This window comes from Cygnus olor, chromosome 4, assembly GCF_009769625.2.
Source record: "Cygnus olor isolate bCygOlo1 chromosome 4, bCygOlo1.pri.v2, whole genome shotgun sequence".
NCBI lineage: Eukaryota > Metazoa > Chordata > Aves > Anseriformes > Anatidae > Cygnus > Cygnus olor.
The window spans coordinates 48,276,124-48,299,858 of record NC_049172.1 but is presented as its reverse complement, the minus strand read 5'-3'; the positions used below and the strand labels follow the sequence as shown (position 1 = coordinate 48,299,858).

The window sequence follows — 23,735 nt, the reverse complement described above, 5'->3', positions numbered from 1 at the left end:
CTCTCCAGCCCTAACACACCAGCGCCTTTGATTCAGAATAAATAACAGGACTTCCCTGTTTTGATTTGTTCATGACTGCACTGATGCTGCTATCAGTAATTCTTCTCCCAGTGTGCTAAGTTTGAGCTAGAGTCTCTCTAAACAACAAATCAACAAGGTAGGATGTTTACTGGAGATTATGTGATAAAAATGATATACAGTTTTTAACAAAAAGCTTCTATAATGAATATTTCTAGAAACTCTTATACTGCCTTTTAAAAGACAAAAGTAAGATGCAGATGGAGATCATTTCTAGAGGACAGACTGAACTAGAGCAAATGAATGCTTATCTTATTTCCCTACAGAGCATGCAAAGTGATATAATCACAAAGCAACTGTTCCACACACTGCCAAAAATGATCAAAACCACTGCCATATAATACATATGCATACAACATGGAGGCTCCCAGAGAAAGAGAGAAGATTTTATGCTTTCGTCATGGTAGAGAAGACAAATCTCACTATTTGTCATGGAGTAATGGGAACCATTCAGGCACACAATGACCGACAAGGTAATGAAGTAGATGCCAGAGATTCCTCCCAACACATGGAGGATCCTTGTGCATTACTGGGTTAAGTCACAGACCACATTGCTATGCTTGCTGGCATTATGACCTGGGTGTAAATCTTTGGCAGTGTTAAATAAAAGAGCATCCTAACTAGATAAATGGCCCAAATCCAAAATATCCACTATAAGCCATACTTACCATTAAACAATTCTATACACAAGAGTTTTTTTTGTTGTTCCTTTTTTTCCCCCCCGTCTGTACAGAATTATATTTCAAATTGAATCCAAGCACTGTATACCACTGAATCAAATGTTAGGGCTCAAAATAAACATGAGTCTTAAAACAAAACTGTATACAAGTATTTCCTTTGCATATTTGATACCAAAGAAAATACAAAAGCCTTGAGATAACCAGGAGAGAGCAATAAACTCTAGCTATTGAATTTCTCTTTTGTCTTGAAGATCCTGGGGTAATACCAGGGGTAAAACCATCCCTGTTTTCAGCTCCCTTAACACTTAGTTTTTAGTAATCCCACAAGCCATTTTTGGTGAAAAATGTGTTCCATGGGTATTAGGGAACAAATTAGCTATTTCTGTTTCAGTCTGCTCACACACTTTCTCTTTCCCTTGTACAACCAAACCACACCTTTGTAGCGCACAATTCTGTCCTTACCAAAGACTGGAGCTAATCTTTATGGCAACGGTGGGGGATATTAACTACCTTTCCATAGAGTCCTACTATCAAGGGCCTACAGAATAGTAATAGATGAGCAAATAGCTCCCTTCTCCTACAGGCAGTAATTAAGAAAGTAAAAGAAAGGTAGTATATAAGACCTAGCCTCTCTATTTCCATTTCAGACATATTAAAATCAATTAAGCATTTACACTATGTAATGCTCATTCCTTTCTCACTCATCACTTCTTCAGACTGAGTTTGATTATACTTGCATTATGTTCCCTGTCTAGATCATCTGCAGTATATAGTTTTGTTTTTGACAATGTTTTATGTTGAAGTGCAGTAGGACACTGACTTGTAAAACTCTGGGAAATGCACATCAGGAGGATGCATTCATGGAGAGCTGAACAGCTGGCCAACAGAATGAACAAATTACCACAAGACTACTGGGAATTAGCGAGAGAACTAGAAAGCACAAGCACAGGGGGAAAATATTCTTCCCTAGTTTTACATTGGATCTGATGCATTTCAGACAGCTGAAACAAAAACTGTAGTATAAAAACCTCAAGAGACTGCCAAGTTTGCTTAGGGGCTAAATTTTCATCTTGAGTCATGAACCCATATTTTTCTACCAGGGAATATTTATCAGATGCATCTACAAGGAAACTGCAGCATACTGACCTCTTTTAAAAACCTGTCTTGAGAAGATTTGTTGGTAGTTAACTTTGTCCAGTCATAACAGCTACATGTCTTGCAGCCAGTTTTGCCAGGAATGGAGGACAGACTGGAAAGCTTTGCAATACCCTCATGCCGCAAATGGCGGGTGTATGATGCTGTGACCAGTACTGAGAACGGAGCAGGAATTTCACATTTCCTTCTTTAAACCTATACCTGCTGCACTATGCAGACGTGCATCTGCTACCCTTTGAGGTCCTTTTTTTCTTTCTAATATCTGAAGAATTTTCCCTGGCTAATGGCCATCTTAAAATACATCTTTTTCTTTGTGGAGCACTGCATTACCGTCAGTCAACTCAGCCATGAAGCTAATGCAAGATACTAAAGTGTACCACCAAAAGGAATCCAGTTTGCATGTTCTGAGCCTGCTCCACAACATCATCTATCACACTTTATATCACATCAATCAGCAAACTCACTTCAAAACATGCTCCTGGCCCAGTATAAAACACTACAATAGATACGTGCCCTAACCCACTAGCACAAACCTTACTGAAAACAGTGAGAAAAACTGCTCCTTTAGGAACTGCAACTCACACTTTACCATTGAGGTTGTTGAATTTTACATGCCATTGCACGCTGAGAATATAAATTCTAGTTTCCTCATTTTGGGATGGTAGGTTACTTATAAGCAACAGGAAAGAACATAGAATGGCTTACAATTCACACATGTTCATTTTAACCATTATATGATAAATTTGCTTAAATATAACATAGCTTACCTAACCACGAGCAGTCAAGTAGTAATGTTATATAAAAATCCAAAAAAAGAGAGTGTAGTTTAAAATACAGATCAAAACTGTTGGATTAAAGGGTTGGGTAATAAATACTTGCAGTTAAAGCAATGTCATATCTCATAAAATTTTACTAGTTCAAAGGCTCAGAATAATGAGAGCAAAAGCATCTGTGATGGGCCAATATAGGTTAAGTCCCTTCAGCCAGACCAAGTGAACACTGAGGATGGTAAAAATAGATAAGGCAGAAAAAAAATGTGATAATGACAACAGATAGTTTATACTTTATCAAATCAACACACTGGACTTCAAAGAGGAAGTTTTTACACCTGCCTTTCACACCAAGCTTGTTCCTCACACAAGTATTATTTCAGTAGATGAGATCAAAAGACATCTCAGCCTCAAATAAGAATCAGCCACAGTGGTCCTTGAGAATCCTCAGTGCGCATAAACACAGAAGTAAAACATACCCACAGAATAACTGAAAGGAAAAAAAAAAAGCAGGAATTGCAAACAAAAGTTACAGTTGCCTACTCTGACATCTGCTCCTCAGTGACTTTTTTTTTTTTCCCTCTCCCTTCGGAATTGCTTGTGATCATTTCTGGCCTGAGTATTCATGTGAGCACTCAGGATTGATATGCAGAGGTACAAACAGACAGGTTGCTCTGCATTTTAAAGGACAAGTTACTTCTAGATTCAGCAATTATTGTTTTAACCTTTTTTTCCCCTCCCCCTGCAGTTGCAGAGCTCTGAAATTAAGGAAGTACATCTGTACCCAAATGAAAACAATTTGTTTCTCAAATGACTATTTTTTGATTAGAAGTCAGTACTGTAACAGTAATTAAAACAGCTGTAACAGTAATTAAAACAAGAACATATTTTCAGCTACTGGCTCTGAAAACTCCTCCTTTCCCTCCCCCAAATGACGTGCTTTAGCAACAGTAAGGTGACTTCCCTTGAGGTCACCAGCAGAACTTCAGGGTTTAACAGATTGGCTATAATTGCACTATCCCACTTCGGTCAACACAAAAATGCCTTAAGTTTTCAAAACGACACTCTCTTAAAGCAGAGATCGGTGGAAAGCATAGGGACGGAAAATCTGTTTCTATTTCAGTTGTGTATCTGGTAAGATGGAAAATTTTTCAAGTCTACACAGATGGTAAATAAATTTCTGCTACATGAGGCAGTTCCTGGAATAAAGAAATTTTCTCAAATAACAAGTGCCAATTTTTTTTTTTTTTTAAACAGCAAGACTTATTTTTAACTTTCCCAGGGACTTGTTGAGAGAACTGCAGAAGTGTCCTTTCACCTTCAGAATCCTGGTCTAACTCCAGAAATAGCCTCTAATGCTGTTCTCAGCATAGATGAGTTTTCTTTACACTTTAAAAGATGTTTCAAAGCAAAGATCAAAGCTCTGCAATTATGCTTTGCTGCTGGTAAACACTCCTGCTGAACACTGGGGTTAGAAAATAAAGCTTCTATTTAAACCCTAAGGCAATCATCCCTGCTGACATTTAAACCTTCATCATTATGCTCCATGAGGCAATGCTGTTGACATGGACAGGTTGTCCTCCAGGAAGTGTTTTCTCGGGGTGCAAGCATCACTAAGCGTAATGGAAAGGACTAGTCCAAAACTAGGGACCAAGACACTACAGGCTATCCCTGCTGATGAAGTCCTGAGAAGACACTTTTTTTTTTTTTTTTTTTTGGTGTGTGGTCAGATCATCTTAGACAGCCTCATAAGAGGATTTGGGTAGAGATTTGGCCCAAATGTTAAAGTGATGGCTGGGCAAAGGGACTACAAATCTTACTCTTAATGATGTCTGGAATAGCTCTATCCATCATACCAAGGCAGAGTACAAGTCATGGAAGTTGCTCATCTTTTCTTCCAGCAACTTTATATTCCCTTCCTAACCTGTTCACGGGACTCCGTGACTCTGTGTTGCTGCTGCCTTAAGTCTGCAATGAAACCCTATAAAATGATGATGCTCACGAGGAGAAAAATACACAGTATTCTCAAGTCACTGAGTGATCTTTCACTCACATACATGAGGAGAAACAAGCTCTATAAGTTTAATACTGCCACACAGAGATGAAGGTGTGAAATGAAGATAAAAATTAATCAGAGTTTCTGAAAAGGCAGGAGTGAAAGGGAAGAATTAGTGATCTTAACATGCTGACAAGAAGAGTACAGATAAGATAAAGAATAACATTTTTGTCTGACTGAAAGTGTGGATGACCTAGAAAAAAATTAATTGACATTCTAATCTTAGGCTTTTGTTACTATCCCCAAGACAGCAGGATTCAGGAATATATGTTTTTCTTCTGAATCTGATTAAAGCTGATTCCCCCACTGTCATAACTATTCATAGGCTTCGGTCTGCAAAAACACTACTGATTTAAAACACACATTGCAAAAGAACCTGTAGTTGCAATATGACTTTTCTAAAGGCTTATTAGAATGTTTGTGAAATTTGCTAAATTACAACTTCTGCAGAATATTTATCCACAAGAACCTTAATCAAGGAACAGCTATGGAGGAATTTCTCCCCAAATTGTTTGTGACTACTACTGCCAGTATTGAGGAAGGCTTGAAAGCAGATCATTCAGGAGGTACTTCTGTGAACTGAGAAAGCTTTGTGCAGCTAAGAGTTGAACAATCACTCTACGTGGGAAAATCAACTAATTTTCACCTACTCAATTTCCAGTTTTCCCCCACCTATATAACAGTCTCTCCATATTTCTGTCCTGTTTGTCCTATTTCTTCTCTTCTCCACTCCCTTGCTATTTTACCTTCTATATAAGTGTAAAGCCTGAACAGGATACTATGCTCATCTACCACAGCAGCTCGTCACCATCTCTCAAGCAGTAGGGAATTTTTGTAAATAGGTGAGTTTACAGTGCTGGAATGAATTCAGTGGATGCAGTGAGGTGTGATGTACACATACAGTTACCATGAAATTTGTGTGAGACAAATACAGCTTGGCATTTAGCAGAAGAAAAGTGGATGGTTTCAGAAAATCTGGGAGTAGGAAAGTAGCTTAGTTTACATTCCCAAATTTTTGCTTGTGGCCATGCTCTTTCATTTTCATCGCAGTGAAAGATGTCAATTTTTGTTCCAAAATATATTCAAAGTTATGTGCTGCACAAGCCATAAGCTTTAGCACTGCTGATTTTTCATGTATTTCATGCCCTCATACCATACAGCCATGAATCACACATATCAATGTGCATGATATCATCAGTGTGTGTAAACCTTTTAAGGAGAATGATAATACCAGCCAAGAGATTAAAACTTGTAGTACAACAGAATCAGCTCCTTAAAGGTTTTGTTATCATTATTAAAGTAGATATATTAGATAATATATTTTAGGCTAAAAAAAAGCTACCCAAATGAGTAAGACACTCAGGATATCCAAATAGAAACCTTTGTTTAATTGAATCTGCTATGTGCAAAAATGTTTGGGAAGGAGGCATCCCACGGGAAAGGATAAACAAACTTCCATTTAACATAAATATTTTACGTATTGCATTTGCTATTTTAACTCTTACGTAAGGTGAGACTGCAAAAACAATGTGAAACTTAAGATATGAAAGTTATTGCTGTAACAGGGCACATTATTGAAGGACATCCTCACATTACAGTGAGCCAATTTTTCATTAACTCTGTGTGTATAAGCCAAGTTCATTGTGTTCTACTGTTGTAAAAGCACGAGACATCAGCTAAGACAGACTTATGAAGGAGACCAAGGATCTGGTTTACATTTGTCATACATTTACCCCAGCACATGCACACAGTCATGCATACATACAGAGAGCTGTATTGCTGCTCACATTTTTTTTTCCCAGGAGAAAGAATATCCTTCTGAATTTGAATTCATAACCATTTTAGGCCATATCCTTCAGAGTCTGGAATGTTTTTTGGCAGCAGAAACAGTATTGTTTCGTTTTGTAAAATGTTCAATACACCCTATCTGTGGCATAGACCCCCTCGTCTCCACAAACCTCCTACAGTGTCATTAAGAGAGAGAGAGTGCGGTAGAATGACACGAGCATGAGCAACACATTTTTAGGTAGCTTTTGAGCAAAGGTACTACCAAGGTGGGAAGTGAGCATAAGAAAACCTGCAGAAAACATTTTGCAGATTGTTCCCACCCTGCTGCAGTTCAACCCGTGGGGGCTTCATTGCTTTCTTTGCTTTTAATTACTGGAATTGGTCAGATGCCTGTGGACTTACCCACCACCATACTAATGTGGCCAAATACTCCTCAACAGCAGTGGCAAAGATGCCACTGCTGCAAAGCCTCAGCTCCCAGGGCTGGCCAGGGTGGGCTGCTCTTCTCTGCCTCCTCCCCAGGCACAGCACTGCTAACAGAGAAGCTTTTGGTTTTAGCACGGGGCAGGTCTGCAACAGACAGGTGTGCTGAAAAAGCTGCTGTGCTCTTGCTACAGCTTCAAAGGCTTACTAGTACAGACAGAGGGCGTGCTCTGATACTGACTTTCCAGGTTACTGCTCCACTGCCTGGGTTTTGATGGAAGCTGTATCTCCATACACCTCTCAGATCTCTGTTCTCTCTCAGTTGTTAATTCAAAGTGAACATCGTGGTGGTGAAAAGGCAGGATGAACAGTTCCAGGAAGCAAACTCCTTTTCTTATATTTTGCTTTTACCAATGGAAAAACGTATTGTGGACAGTGGTGATGCCCCATGTACTCCAGAAGGCTTTGCCCAAGTGGTTTAATTCTGCTTCACATTTCCAGAAGCTATACATTTATTTTTGTCTACTATGCCCGCTGCTTTCTCATTTCTTAGCTTAGTTCCCTCAAAAATGTGGTGTTAATTGCTATTCTCGTGCCATTTTAGGAAGTCGGTCATTAGTCCATTCATTTATTATGACTTCAAACTGGCAATTTATAGTCTACAAACAGCAAATAATTGCCCTTTACTGTTCACAACTTCTTAAAAATTAATTTTAAAAACAAGAAAATTTTTAAAAAAGTTTTCATTGAATTATTTCGAACCCAGACAAGACTAGAAATTTCTGAGTATTAATGCATGAAACTAAAGTTCTCTGCATTGATCCCTAGAGGTGTCTAATATCGCTTTGGTGGAGTGATCGTGTGTGACTATGAACCATATATAAATACAAATACTTTCATGACCATTTTAGGTAGCTGAAATCCAACTAATGCATAACTTGATGTGCAACAGTCTCTTGGTTTGCAGTCTAGACAACGCTGGCAGCCTCTAAAATTTATTGCTGAACACTGTCACAAAAATGTGTCAAATTAAAATTTGCATAAAGGTTATACTGTAATGGCCTGGCAATCATCCCATCCTGTACTGAGCTTGTTTTAAATACTTTTCAGATTGTTTGGAATACATCATACTTCAGTCCAAACACAAAGGAAGTCTGTGGGAAAGCATTCTTTAGCTTCCCAGATGGAGATAATATTTAAGATACATATTTTCATGAGAGGAACAGAGTAAATTCATGGTCATCTAATCACATTAACAGAAATGCTTTATGATCACCACTTTCTACTAATTACCATAGATAATATGCATAATTAAAAAAATTCAATCCAACTGTTTTAGTCGATTTATATTTTTGTACTATATCTTCTGGTAAATTTAGGAAGTAACTTCTCAATGCAGAAAAGAGAAATATTCATGACAGCCAAGATGGTTTAAGTTTGTTTTGTTTTTAAAGAAATCATACTATTCATTTTGCTTTACTTGCAGCTCTTGCCAGATTCTTCCTGATGCCTTGAAATTATGACCATTTAGTAGCAATGTGCAAATACAGCAAATTCTTTGTGGTGAAGCAACTGTTGATTTCAGTTGCCCACTGTACTAATACTACAGACTGTAGCTCTGAGACATGTGGCTTACAACTAGCCTTTCAAAAGCTCTTGCGGCTTCAGATCTCTCATCAGTTTTTGATAGCACTCATATTAACGTTATGGCTTTGGAAAAACATATATATATACTTTCCTAAAACCTTTAAAAAGTAGGTCTGAAAATGAAAAGAGATGTGGAAGTGGAACAATAGCAAAATTTAGATTCCTTACATGAAAAAAAAAAAGATTTCCACTGTTTGAATGACCATTTTGTGAACAGAGATACCAGATTTCCACAATTTGTATTTCCCACTGTCCTTCACAAATCTCAGAAAAAAACATTTGCTAGATGCCGAGATGATATTATTCATCTCCATGTATGAAAACAAATCTATTCTGGCATAAGTGCGTATCTGAATTATACAGGAAATATAGTTAAAGAACCATAATTTGAAAGTAATTTTGCTGCGATAGGTGCTTCTACAGTTACTAGCTTCTGTGGTCTCTAAGGTTACAAATTACTACAACACCCAAGTTCAGCAAGGCACTTAAACACATCCAAAAAACACAGCAGTTCCACTGACATACATTAATGCTTTTTTAATGTCTGGATTTAACCTGCAGAGCCTTGGTCTCTTATGACCATTGTTATCCAAATTTTCAGAATTTCTAACTATCATCATAACTGGAGAATGTAGGAGATCATGTTCTGCATGTTGGATTGCTCCACTAGAATATTTGCAAGAGAATTATTAAAAAAATACATAGTGAGAAAAACTGTGAAAAATAAATGCATTTATACATCACTTTTTTTTGTAAAGATGTAAGTCAAAATAATTGACTTTGAAAATTACTAACCTTTACAGCTGTCATCTTGGTCTAGCTGAACCACATTTGCAGACTAAATCTCATGATAAGGTAAATTCGATTCCCTATGGCCAAGTCAGGCTATAGCATGTAAGTCATATTCTCATTTTTAATTGTGTTCCTGCATACTCCTGGGTTTCTTTCTTCATTTACTGCCATCCTTATTATCTTTTCTTTAAATTAATTTGCATCTTGTTGACACCGACTGATACTGGCTGTATCCTTTGCAGAACACATAGCATTTAATCTAGATACGTGGCTTAAAATAGTAACAATAATAGTGAGCATTAGGGAATAGCCCTAATTGTTATACTCTCCAGTCTTTTCGGAATGACTTAGAGATAATATAAACTATTTGAAACTGGAAAGCTTCTAAGGTGGCCACCAGAAAGAGTTATGAGTAGATAACACTAAATGTAGAAGTCCCATAAAAGAGTAATGTGGGATTCATGCACTGAAAAGATTGGTTACTTCATTTTTTTTTTTCAGTGTCACATAACCAAAATCTCTTCATGAACTTAATCCAGTCTGAGATTACATGTGAAGAGAAACTAACAAAAAATCAAATATACTCCAGTTATTTTGATAACCGAATTAGCTCTCCCTGAAGGAATATCCTAGGCTATATCTTTTATTTGAAGGAATATAGCTGACATAACTTTCAAATCAGGCACAATACATCCATACCATTTCCTGAAATCAATTACATATTGATTTCTAATTTCACTGCACTATGTGCAGTAAAGTTCAGCCAGCACTTTATCACCATTAATCTTACAAAAATTTATTACTACTCTTTACCACTTGAGTGATAAAGATGCTCAAGTATCTCCATAGTAAAAGTTTCACATTAGAAGAGAACCCCAAAAGTTTCAGAATTAATACTTAATTTAGATAAGCAACCAAAAGTTCATCCTCTGATCCAAAGTTTATCTGAACTATCTTAAACATGACTTAAAAGTCCTAGAGAGCCTATTTTTAGAAGATTTACTTGAAAGCTCTTTCTATGGAGTTCTCAAAAAATACTGTCTTTCTCTGTTTCTCCCACAGGTTTATGAAAATAACAACATTATTAAGCACTGCAAAAGAACATTGGTTTGAGATGCCTGAGGAAAAGGCTGTTTTCAAAGCAGCAAATTTATATTTTCTTATATCATTACAGTCTGGAACACAAAATATGGCAGACTGAAAAGTATTAAATTATTGCAATGAATTACAGATTTTCAGTAAACTGTTCTTAATTGTGTGCACCTCTTCATAGGAGAGGTTCTTAACTCTGTGCCTTAACCCACCTTGCTATTTAGTGTTGAAAAACAATTTTAGCTAACATTTTACAGTTCTGGTGCACTTGTGCACCTACTCAGTAGTCCCCACCAAAGATTTTGCTTCCTATCCCTAATCTTGATGAAACGAGCAGCTTGGAGAAGGTGTAAAACAGAGCACAAGCAAAAATTTGCAAAGCTCTTTACAGGGTAATTGCTATTTTTTTCCCATTTTACAATCAACCCATGGTAACTAAACTTTCTCCTTTTGGTGGTATGCCCTTGAGAATAAATAATCAATACTTTCTGGTTTTGCATAAAGTTGTTCTCTAAAACCTCCATTGCACTATACACATGAACATACATGTGAGCTATCGGTATTCCCCTGAGCTAAAAACGTTAGAGCTCATTTGTTCCAAAGATTATTCAAATCTCTGGAAAATCAGAATGTACGATTGTCATTGCTTTAAATCTAAAATTTATATAATCCAGGACAGCATACAGTAGGGACTGGTTGGTGTAACCACATTTAATAAATCCATTTATGCGTTTGCTACTGTGTGTCATTAATAACCATCAGCTTTATGTTGTAGATAAACAGAATTGACTTTTACTCAACACACACACAAAAAAACTGTGGGATTTTTCATTTAGACTTATCATCATTAATTTATCACAATTAAATTCAGGCTCTTCCTACTTCTGAAGCTTAAGAAGTCTTTCTCAGAAAGCAAAGGAGAAGAGAGCACTGTGCCTCAACTATCTGAACCCTGGTGACTTGAAGGAGCAAAGAATGCTGTAACAGCTGGACCTGACTGCAAAAAGCATCCGCAGTGTCAGTACATCCATCATGACTAAACCAATTTACTGAAATGGAGCTAGTGTTGGTCAAAGTTGCTAAACTTAAGCCCTTAAGCCCCCAAACCTATATTCATCTGCAGAGCAAGCACAACAGATTCACACTGTCTCACCTCAGCTTCAGTTTGAAGGCAGCAGATCACAAGATAAGAGGAGAGGTCATGCACTGTTGCCACAATTAAAAGCAGTTTAAAATATGTTAACGAGGAACAGGTTTTCAGAAGAATTTAGTACCAGCAAGAGCAAAGTGATGTTGACTCAGAGGTCCTAAGATCTTAGCTGTCATCAAAGTACCTGAGTTCAGCACTTTTCTGTGGTCCCCCAGGGTGCCACCTTGAGGTGTGGGTGCCCCGATACCTTTAGCAATTCATCTCCATTTGCCTCTTCCAGTATTCTGACCTCTACGAGCACATATTTATGTGCAACTATAATTGACACTGAGCATTAATCAGACAGTGGTGTGTTTTAGGCCTTGACTTCACTATGTGAACTGCTGACCTTGAGAGAAAAGGTTTTATATACCATTCCCAATTCCTTAGGTCTTCCTGTCACTGCAAAGCAAATACTTGACATTTATGGATGGATTCAGTTTCAAGTCTGTTGTTTTTTTAATGTTTTGTTAAAGTTATAAAAGTGGCTTTCAGGGAAAGTTTGTAAACATAGGCACATTTTTCATTACAGATTATAACCAACACAGACAGCCTTTTGTAAAAGTGAATGATTAAATATAAGTGATAAAATCCCACAAGCAGGAACATTGTTTGTAGAAGTGTCCTGCAAACTCAGAGATAAATAATACCAGATGCAACAGATCTCTCTCCCCTTTTGCCAAGCAGTTGTTGGTTGAGTTCTTTAAACCAAAGCTTTACGAAGTGACTCCTTCAGATCTGCTCCTTCCGAATTTGTCCCCCTTGACTATAAACATGGCTTCACAGTTGCTACAGCCATGTAACTCTCAACCTTCCCTGAAGCAACTTTTTTTTTTTTTTTTTTTTTTTTTTTTTTTTTTTGCTTCTTTCTATGCTCACTTGCTCTCTTAGTGTTTCTCACTGTTACAGTCTCCCTGGAACCTATATATCTTGTTTAAGTATTTAATGACACAAACACAAAGCACAAATATATTCTCAAATATAATTCTGAGCTTACATTTAAAATATGAGTGCATGACCTCAAAACAAGAAATAAGAAGATACGTAGGAACCAGCATTATCAAAGCTAGTCAAAGTATATATTACACTGAGAGCTAATGTGGGCAGAGTCACTGCACAGTGATTGTACATAATAAAAAGAAAATGAATCTGCATTTTTGAATGAGGTTTTGAAACTACACTATAAAAATTAATCTTGCTAACAATATGACATGTCTGTATCAATATAAGCAACTATGCTTAGTAAAAAAGGAGATGCAGAAAAAGCAGTTGAGACTATGGTTATCATAATCAATTAGTTTTCCAATATGATATCTATTAATTAAAAAAATAAAAATTGAAATTTTACCTACAGATGGGTGTTTAGCATTTCTGGTATTGCTAATCATGTGGTTAATCCTGTTTTTTTAGTTGTAACTCGGAGTCATAGCTACTGCAAGATCAGTCAAACGGCACACTAACTGTGATTGCATGAACTACTAAGGGAAGACTGGCTTTGAGAGCTTCTGAAACCTTTTGCAAAAGTCACAAACAGTTTCCAACCATATCATTTGACTGTTAACTTTAGTAAAGGGATTATGCAAGGGAGCAAGGACCAGCTACTCAGGATGCTGTGTTGGCATACAGTACTTTAGAACATGTGAGTTTGTGCTCTAGGATTTGTGGTTCAGTGAAACAACTACTGAGGCGCTACAACTGATTAAAAAAAAAAAAAGAAAAACAGAACCAACAAACAACACCAGAATTAACAGAGAACAGATTTATAAAAAACAGACAAAAATGGATTATGTCAAATGAAAAAAAGGCAAGGAGGAGTAAACAATTAGACACTGGTTATTAAGAAGAATTAGCAGCATAGCTGGGAAAGCCAGACTTCAGGATGAATCCTGTAGTGCCACAGCCAGCAAAACTCCTTCCATGAAAGCCAATGGGAGCTTTACTGCTGGGGAATCTGGCCATTAAAAGTTTTGGAATGATACTCTTCCTTACTTTGTGTAGAAAGGGTAACTTCTCAGGTTGCTTTAAAATTACATTGTTTCAAACTCAGAAATACTTGTTTTTGTTCATAGGGCTGACCTGAAAACTGAAGAACTACTGTAAAATTTTTCCATGTCTTTTTTTCCTCTTGCAGTTTTGTTCCACTTTTTCCCGTTCTTTTTGAATAAGATTTCCAAACCTCTAGGCACAATCTCTTTCCTAAAACAGCTAATGATACTTGATAGCAACAGAAAAAATAAAAATAAACCCAAACCCACTGAAGATGCTAATCCATTTAGCCCTGAGCAACATATAAATATATATATAAACACAATGAAGAGAACATAAAGGAATTTCCAAATTCATAGCTCAACCATTCTCAAACCTTAAAAGTTTCTGAAGCTCAAACCTATAGCCACATTTTTCTCAAAACTATTTGAAGAAAAATCTGACAATAAAAAAAAAAAAAAAGGCTGAAAAATACATTTTATCTCCAATCAGTAAGTCACAGAATCACATTTGTAAGAAACTGGGGGAAAACATTGGAAACAACCTCTGCAGTTTACAAGCATCCTACCTTTCTTTTGCGCAGTTTCACTTGACTGTCTGAATATTCTTGTGTGGTCAAATGATTCCTTAAATGTAAACACTGAATATCTTCTGCTGAACTGACATTTGAAAGGCATTTGTTTTCAGGGGCCACTTGAGGTTCTGTGAAACCACTTTCATCCAGACCATTTTCCACTGCTGGGATGTGAGAGCAAGGAGAAGATTGCATAAGGCAGTTGCTGGATTCCACTGATGAACATGGTTGTCTATCACTGCTGGTCCATGAATCAGAAGAAATCCCACTCTCGACCACATTACACTCAGACTTTCCAAGCCCATCTTTAAAAGCATCAGATTTCCTGCGCTGTTGTGCAATTACAGCGGTATGAAGCAGCTGTTTCCCAGGCATAATAATTTCTTTCACATTTGGAGAATTAGAAAGATTTTCTTTCTCTACACTTACTACTTCATTTAAGCCTTCATAATTACAAAGCTCCAGGCTTTTTCCAATACTGCCACAAGTGTCTTCTTCCATCTCCTCTTTAGGAACTATGTCACAACCAGGTTTCTTACTAATATCCCCAATTATGCCAGATGCTTCAGTTTCCTTGTTACCCTCCATCATTGGTACCATCTGTGCTAAGGAGCCTGCTCCATTTAAATTCTTTTCTTCAGCTTCTGGTTCCCTTCCAACAGCAGTGATGTGGTAGTTAACACTATCCAGGTTGAGTGTCGAATAGTCATCATCGTCATCAGACACATGGACTAGAGTTTCTGTGCTGGCCTCCAGAAAATGCTCCTCATCTTCATGGTTATCATTTTCATCCACCTCCTTTGAAACATTTCCAAGCTGCTTTGCAGGGAAGCCAATCGGCTCTCCACTGTGACAGCATTCTGGAAACGAAGCGCATTTTTCTTTCCGGTCCACACTCAAAACCTCATCTTTTTCCATACTTGTCTGCAAGTTATCAGCTACGAGTCCGTGACGACATGCTGTATTATACTCCACAGACTCCAAAGCCAATCCCATCCACTGGGTCACATGCTCTTCCCAGCTTTTCTTTCTGATTGCTAGAGACATGTCATAACAGTTCAGCAGCAGGCTACAGCGTACCTTCCATGGAGGACCAAAGGAGATGTCATGGCTGCCGTGCGCTGCTCCAGAAGGAGAGAGGGTTTCATCATTTTAACATCTGCAAGAAATGAAAAAATAAATAAAATAAGGAAAAAGAAAAAAAGACTAGGTTATTGAATCAACTCCAAATTTAAAAAGAAAAAGAAAAAGAGGGAAAGAACAGTTTAAACAAAAGTGTAAAAGCAAGATAAGTCTGTGGGACCAGAAGGACAGGAATTTAGAAGACTGTTTTGTTTAAAGTTTTAATACTTTTCATACAAAACTTGACAGTACTCATAATTCAGTAGAGCTTTTTTCTGATTATTCTCCATTATCAAGTAAACAAAAATGTTATAAATAGGCACACGGATATGCAAGTAGCTCAAGAGCCAAATTCTGACAACGACTCTCTTCACTACGTCTGTCATAAGATATTAATTTCCATGGATATAAATTGTATTATGTCTTATGATTGCTTTGCACACACAGTCATTTTGTATTTCTTCTTCATTCAGGGATACCCCTCCGGAGAAGTACTTTGGCAGTTTCACAAAGAAAAAGGGCAAAACTCAAGGGTTATTCTAAATCTTACCAAAGTTATAACCACTCCACTTTTGAGTAGCTTTGGGCCAGAATTTTTGCCATTCAGAGACTCTCATTTTAATGATCATTTCATTCTCTTCAGGACAAGTTATAGTTACAAATGTTACATGAAACTGCAGGAAGTAGTAGTTGTTGTGTGATAGAAAAAAATACAACTCTAGGAAAACTAATTTAAGGTTTGAGCATATTCCTTACCTCAAAAACATCATAAAACCCAGAGGAAAAAAAAAAAGGAAAAACTAAAACCAAACCAAACCAAAGACAACCTTGGTGAATATATTCAGGATCTACTAATATAAGGAAGGGATTAAACCCTTATTTAGGATGGGGGTCTCCAGAACGGTAACTTGTAAACCAGCATGGTCAGCCACAACCATGCATCTCACCTGGACTGTCAGGGTCTGCCACAGCCCACTGTCCCCACCCAACTGTACAGGTATTTTTCGTTGACTTCCAGATGATAACATTTGAGATACATTAATCTTGTCACATTGCTTGTTCAAATTAACACAAAGAAAATACCTCATTAATTTATGGATTATAAGACGTTCTTTGTCTAGTAACAAAGCAGAACTTCCGGCCCATAAAATATCAGAGGTTCAAGGAGCAGGTGCTTCTACTTTACACTCCCTACATAAGAACTGTCAGCACTCAGATCTGCTTATTGATTTCAGCAATAAAGAAGATTAAGTACTAAGTTTGTTCTGGGTCATTTCAGTCCACTAAGACAAATTCTGATTGCCCACCAGGCTACAAAGCTGTGTTGACAAATCACACGCCCGAAGGTATAAAAGTATTCATCTTCAAGGAAATGCAGAATTATGCCCGTGCAACCAAACCTCTGTAAATTATGTCTTGACAGAGTGACTTTTAGGACTGAGTTGTACACACTCTTAGATTTTTAACCTTCTCTGAGGATGGCAAGTTTTGTTTCACATTCACATTTTCCACCTCTGTGGAGACTGTGCTTAAAAAGAAAATATATTCATAGGGTAAGAGAATTCCATGCACAAGTCATTAGCGTGTGGGAGGCAGAGGAAAACGGAAAGTAACACACACAGCCAGGCCAAAAAAAATTATCTGCTTTCAGAGGCAAAATTTGGTAGTAAGAAGTTAATTCAGCTTTAAGTTTCTCTTTTCTTTCCTGGTTGAATATGAGAGCAAGCTTAAATATTGATGTGTAAAGTCAGATTACTGCATAAATTTGCAGTGCATTTGCACTCTTATTCTGACTTCATTTCATATTTATATTCTCCTACTATTTAACTGTGCATGGTCCAAAATTACTACAGACCCATAATTAAAATGTATTTAACTTCTCTTGCACCTTTCTCTGAGTGACCATAAAGCTCTCCAGAAACAATTTAATTGGTTTGACAACAGTGCTGTGTTTTGACCTCTGAAGGTTTACTAAAGTTTACTAAAAGGTGCTCTATGGTTTCTGCTGTCCTCCATTAGCACTGCTAAAAGTCACACCTGGGTGCAATTCATTTGCAGCTTCCCTCTGTCTTCCTCCCCTACTAGAAGCTCTGCTTAAGCTCCAACTCCCTTAAAAAAAGTTATAAAAAAAAAAAAAGTTGCTACAGCCACGCATGGGAATTTCTGACAAAAATACATATATATCAAGAAAAAAGACTAGTGTGAGAAGTTAAAAAAGGCAACTTCCAAATGGCATTCATGCATCCACCTCCTTCAGATTTAGGCTGCTCATGGTGTGCAGCATGCAGGCATTCAGAGAGTTAAAGGGCGTGTGTTAATCTTGCTGCTGTTAAATGGAGTTACACGTGTACAGAAAGGGGAGAACAGATCCCTTACTGTTTTTCATTTTTTGGATGTAGAGAGTTATATTTCATGGGGGATGAAAAACAAATTTTACTTGAGGAACCCTTCTGTTTTACTTGTGCTATCACTAGTTTTGGGTGCCTAGTAGACTGCAGAAAAAAAAAAAAAGATTAAAAAGCAGAATACCCAATTCCTTGCCTGAAATGCAAGACAAATAAATATATGACAAGGGCACTTTCATTGTTCTCTAAAAATATCAGCTTATGTTAATGCCGAGCATGAAAAAATTACCTTACGCACGCCTGCTATCTGGGCAGCTCCGAGTCACCAGAGCCCCCTCATTCCATTGGCACGTGGAGAGCCCCCAGTTTGATGGAAGCTCACTTCCCTTCAGCTCCCTCCTGCACTCCCCAAAGGCTGCATTATCTGCTACAATTCAGCTTAGAAATTCTTTCCCTGCTACAATTGTGCAATAGTCATGGGCCAACAATGAGCTTTTCTCTCTTTTCCACCTCCACACGAGGGTAACTTGTTTCCTTTGCACTCACATAAGCTGTGCTTGGGAAGGTCCACCACTCCAGACCTCTGAACAAGATTCATGACTGTGCTTTCTCTGCCAGAGAGAAAAGAGTGCTGCCTCTTTGCAGAAGAAAGGGTTCCTACTTTTTTTCCTGTTATTGTTGCCTACCTTTTTACTGATGTGCAGCCCCTTTCTGTTCAATGTAAATCGTAATGGAAACGAAAAGCAGGACAACATTCTGTGCGTTCAGTTTTGGAAGCTTTGCATAAAGTCTCATGGAACTTATAGTTACTTTGCAATAGACAAAGCACGGAGTAAAAACCTGTACGAGATGAACTGGTAGGCTATCCTATAAGTAGATTGTCTAATATTTTCCTTTAAGAAGGTTTCTTATGATTTTTCCTCAGCAGCTCAAATTAAACTGTTTCAAGGAGGCTTTTGAAATTGGGACAGAGAAGCGTCCTCTCTTTATCTCATGATATTCCACTCAGGGGAGGCTGGGACACACAGCCAGGGCTCTCTGGTCCCTCTCTGGTCCTCCTCAGCCTCCCAGGACACAAGACAGGAGCCCACCCTGTTTTTTTTTTCATGGTGGAGAAAGTGGTGAGGGAAGAAGTGTGGAGCCCCTCAGCAACTGCCACCCCATGAGACGGAGCAGTGTCACCCCGCAGTGGCGCAGGACAGGACAGCTACGGCAAGGCAGGCACAGTGAGCCATCACCACGCAGGGGGACACCCCGACGGCATCCCTGGCAGTACAACCCCTACCACACCAAGTGAAATTCAGTTTTTGCTAATTATTTGCACATGATGTAAATCTTTGTTGCAAAAGAGTAAGGCAAAGTGTTAGCTTAAAAACTTACACTGAGATGAAAGGCTGTTTCATTACATTTTTTACGTAGCAGGCACATGTAAGCAACTGAGATCAAGCAGAAATATTTATTTGGTTATCATTATTTTATCTTTGTTGGTCTATGACCCCGGTCAGCAAACTTTGTTTAAGGAAGTCTGAGTGAACAGGGTCTGTTTCCTATAAACTCATCTCACATCTTCCTGGTCTGGCTTACATTCAGCTCTTTCAGTAACTCCATACCAAGCTCTGAGACAGAATGTTGTTTACAAATAATTTGAGATAAAACATAACCCTCTAGGTCTTCGCTCAGCTAGTTATTTTAACATATCTTCTGTTTTAGAATTTACAGTCCTTCCTTCTCTTATTTCCTGGATACATACCATTCATTGGATTTCACTGAAGCGGGGACTCACCTTGTCTGCAGTTGCTAAATAAACAGGCTTTGTGGTGCATTTGTGTAGATCATTCTAAACTGATTTCCTGGAATATAAATATAAGGAATATTTGTTGCAGGGTATCCATCTAGTGAATACCTGATGCAATTCCCTTATTTTCTTTTAAATGTAGAAGATAATCATGTAGCTGCAAAAATTAAAATTATTGAAAATAAATAATAATAAAAGGCTATGGCTATTTTAACAGCATTTTTTCCAGAAAGTATGTGATGCATACTTTATATATATATATACACACACACACACATATTTTAAAGCTGAAGAAGACTTACCTATACTAAGGTAAACAAGATATTAAAACTGACTCTGGTACACTGCATATTATTTTTAAAGGACTCAATAATTAATGCAATATAAGTATAGAGAAACTATAGCTTATTAGACAGTGCCCACCTAAAACTTTCCCCTTCTGCTTCTGCTGTTTTTTCAAAACAAAAACTATTGAAAGTGTCAAAAATAAAAATTCTAATCTACCTTTTTCCTTACATTTTCTTTGTCAATGTATTTTTATGCTGAAAAATTAATATTAGCAGCTATGTTGCATATATAACATTTAGGACCATAGCCTATCTCACAAACCCTAAAGAAGTTGCTGTCACCTGTGAGATAACTGATATGAATTGTGCTAAGTTTGTCTTGACAAGAATTATCCAAATGGAAAACTTTCAGTGACTTAGTATTCTTAATACTTTTGCATACAAAGCCACAAAGCCGGACAGACAGGGATTTTCTGATGTAGTTATAATACAATGGTAGGTGCATAAGAACTGAAGGATACATTGCATTATTTTGGATTACTACAAGCCATTGGCTAAGTTTTTAGTGATACTCATGTCCCATAACAGTTGAAGAGAGAATGAATAACAGTTATGGGCAACATACAGCCATTTTATTTTACAAAACAAACCAAAACATTCTAGCATATGAAACAAGTATTTTCTTGAATTATTCTTGTTCCTCACTTTGTGACAAAATACTTGAAAAAAAATAACATGCAATACTAAAAAGAAAAATCACAAAACTCTCTCAAAGACTAATATTAGAATGATATTGAATTGTGCCTTTAACATGCACCAGATAGATGCCCTGCAGTGGACAGTGTGGCTTTAGTATTGCCATTTATTACAGAGGTATGATCTAAGTGCAATATGCAATAATTCCTACCAGCACATAATATAGGGTTTTAAAAATAGACTGTTTCAATGCACCACCAATTGCCGGCCAGCTATAAATCAAGCAGGAAAAAAAAGTCAACAGATCACAACCCTCAGATCAAAAGCTAACAACCCACAGAGATAAGTCTGAGGAACTGACTTGGGTTGAAACATCAGTCAGAAGAGTTTTCAGGACAAGAAAACAAAGAGATCAGGAACAAAATGGTTGAACTGCAAAACAATACTCAAATAAGAAATCACTTGTAAACTTTTTAAAAAGAAAAGAACAAAAAATGTCGCATAACTCTGATAGTTACCCACTACGTACATGGGAATTAGAAGGGGACAGTTATGATGATTGCAAGCCAGAGGGGGGAAAAACTGGGGAACTGCAAGATGGATATGCTTTTAAGCTAATGGAAAGAGTGTTTGTAGTCAGAGATGAGTTTTACGTGAGCAGAGGCAGAGGGGATCCTGACCAAGGCTCAGGTGTGAGAAGTACAGCCTTTGGGGGGCAAGAAAGACTCTTGCACTCTTCTTACTGATCATGAAGAAGGAGGAGAAGCAGAGGGATTTCTGGCCCAGACATTTCCATCTTCTTACTAAGCCTCATGGATTGTATCTCCTCAAAACGAGAAAGTTGGAGAAAGTTGGAGGAACAGGAAGAGTTGCCCAGCAAACAGCTTTGAGGTGCTGGGAGCAACGCAGGAATGTGCCAAAAGCTGGTTTCAAAACCAAGTCAAATCAAATCCACTTGGTCCTGAACTATATACTTACAAGTCTGATCTCTGTACACAAAATTGGCTGAAAAATCTAATGAAGAGTGAAAATTAAAAATGAAAAAAAAAAGGAAAAAAAAGAATATTAGATTTATTTTTTTTTAAACAAGGAGGGAAATAATCAATAGATTTGTAATTTTGAATATTACAACTTGTGCTGTTTAGTTTATTCAGAAGCAGAAAAGAAGTGAAATGGCAAAGTTTGTTAGTGACACAGCAGCATTTATTCAGAAAATTGACAGAAGAATTACAGAGGGACCCAACAGTGAACAGTTAGGAAATGAAGTGGTGTATGAAATTTCCTGTCAATAAATACAACAGAATGCAGATAGGAAAAAAAAACTCCAACTATAAATGCATAATAATAACCTCTATGTTATCTGCTACCAATCAGAATAAAAGATCTAAGAAAGGCTGTGGTTGATAATCTGGAATGGAATCACAAAGTTTAGTCAAAATCAGAAAGTATGTAGCACAGTAGGAAAAACAGACTGAGCATAAAGTTACAAAATGATGTTTTCATCTCAGAGAGAAATAGAGCAGGAAAAGGTGTAGCAAAAAGCAATAAAGAGGATGAAAAGTATGGTATAGCTTCTGTTTGAGGGGCCATGAAACAGACTTAAGATTTCCTGCCTGGGAAAGAGAGAATTTAGAGCCACATAAGACATCAACAGTATAATGGAGAATATTCACTATGCCCACGCTGCAGGAATTTGCAGAAGATCAAAGTAGAAATAGCAAACAGAAGTATCAAACCAGATTTATTTATTTTTTTGCTTTGCCACATAAGGAAATAGAAGTTAAAATGAATAGTAAATATAAATTATACACTGCAAAACGTTCACAATTTCTAAATGAAATAAAAACACACAAAAAAGTTAATCAAGTGATGTACCTGTACATTTACGACTTGATAAGGATTTCCTCTCTCCAGTAGTGATCAGTTTCATTATCCTTTTAACAAATTAATTTCTGTTGTCCTTTATAGATTCTGACATGTCAGATATACTCATTACAGTTCAATGTCTATGAAAACGTATAATACTTTTAAGTCTGATTAAATCCATTCCGTAAATGTCATTTAACATATTACAGAATATTGTAGTACTATCCAGCAGTATTATAAGAACTCATTATAGTAGATGCCTTAAATTACATCAGGAGGTTGGCAAGTTGTTCATTCAGACACATCTGAAGTCTCATTTGTTTAGTGCAAATATTATTGGTTCTTAAGATATGAACCCTAAGGTATGAACCCAAAATTTGTCAGATGCCTTTATTTACTGTTACAAAACAAAACAGTATTGAGTTACTTTTCTTTTTGTTGCTCCACAAAAAGGAGCTGCATTACCAGTGCTCATCATCATACAAAGAGGGCTTTTACTTGTAGCCAACATGTGATTACACTGGGGTTTAGCTTGGTTGCATTTGTATTTGGTACATTTCCAGCATTGAGCCTCAGATCAGCTGAGCCTCTTCCTCAAGGATGAGAAAGGGGAAATGACAGGATCCAAGCTGATCCACAGTTATCCACGTTTACTTAAGATCTATATTATTTACACCCAATTTAATTATCAAATCAAAACCAATCTAAACAGCAATTAAAAATACCCAAATTTGTAGTTTTGTGCTATTTGACATTGATGAAAAGTCAAGACAAAAGTGAAAGAATATTTTAAGTATTTATTGTGTAATTATTCTAATTCATATTAATGCTGTTTTAATATATTTCAATATATTTAATGATCAGCATTAAATTCTTATTAACTATTAATGATAATTGAATGTTTCCCATCACCTTATTTCAGAGTGAAAACAGACATCAAATTTAAAACTGTCCACTAGAAAAATAAGGTTTTAACATAAAAATACCATTTTCAGAAGTGAGGTCTCCTATAAGAAAATCTTGTTTTTGTGCTTTCATGTCTGCCCTACCAATCGTCTCCCCAAATTCATTCTGCTATCCACCCTTGGAGAGCAGAAAAAAAAGACATCATTAGCAGATTACTTAACACCTCCATTCATGCTTCTCTTGGCGAGAAGCAAATTGACAAGAAGACAAGACAGTAAAAAAAAAAAAAAAGACAAGAAGTAAATATAGCCATCTCATAGGACATGTCAAACCAGAAAACTGTGGCTATTTTTCTGGTCCTGAATTAGGATAATTTTTTCCCACCCACCCCCACTTTTTTTTGGGGGGGTGGAAGAAATGCCATTTTCTAGCCAGCTCTAGCAAAAAAGAAAAAATAATAATTTTGTAGCTTCAGGAGGTCCTTTGGA

General features: G+C 37.1%; 1 protein-coding gene across 1 annotated transcript in view; it reads right to left on the bottom strand.

Annotated features, from left to right (window-relative positions):
- LOC121070250 (rho GTPase-activating protein 7-like) overlaps positions 1–23,735 on the bottom strand; it is a 223,539-nt gene that overhangs the window by 193,743 nt on the left and 6,061 nt on the right. The window contains 1 exon segment of the mRNA XM_040557138.1: positions 14,225–15,389. Coding sequence (XP_040413072.1) covers positions 14,225–15,277 — 1,053 coding nt within the window. The 5' untranslated portion in view covers positions 15,278–15,389.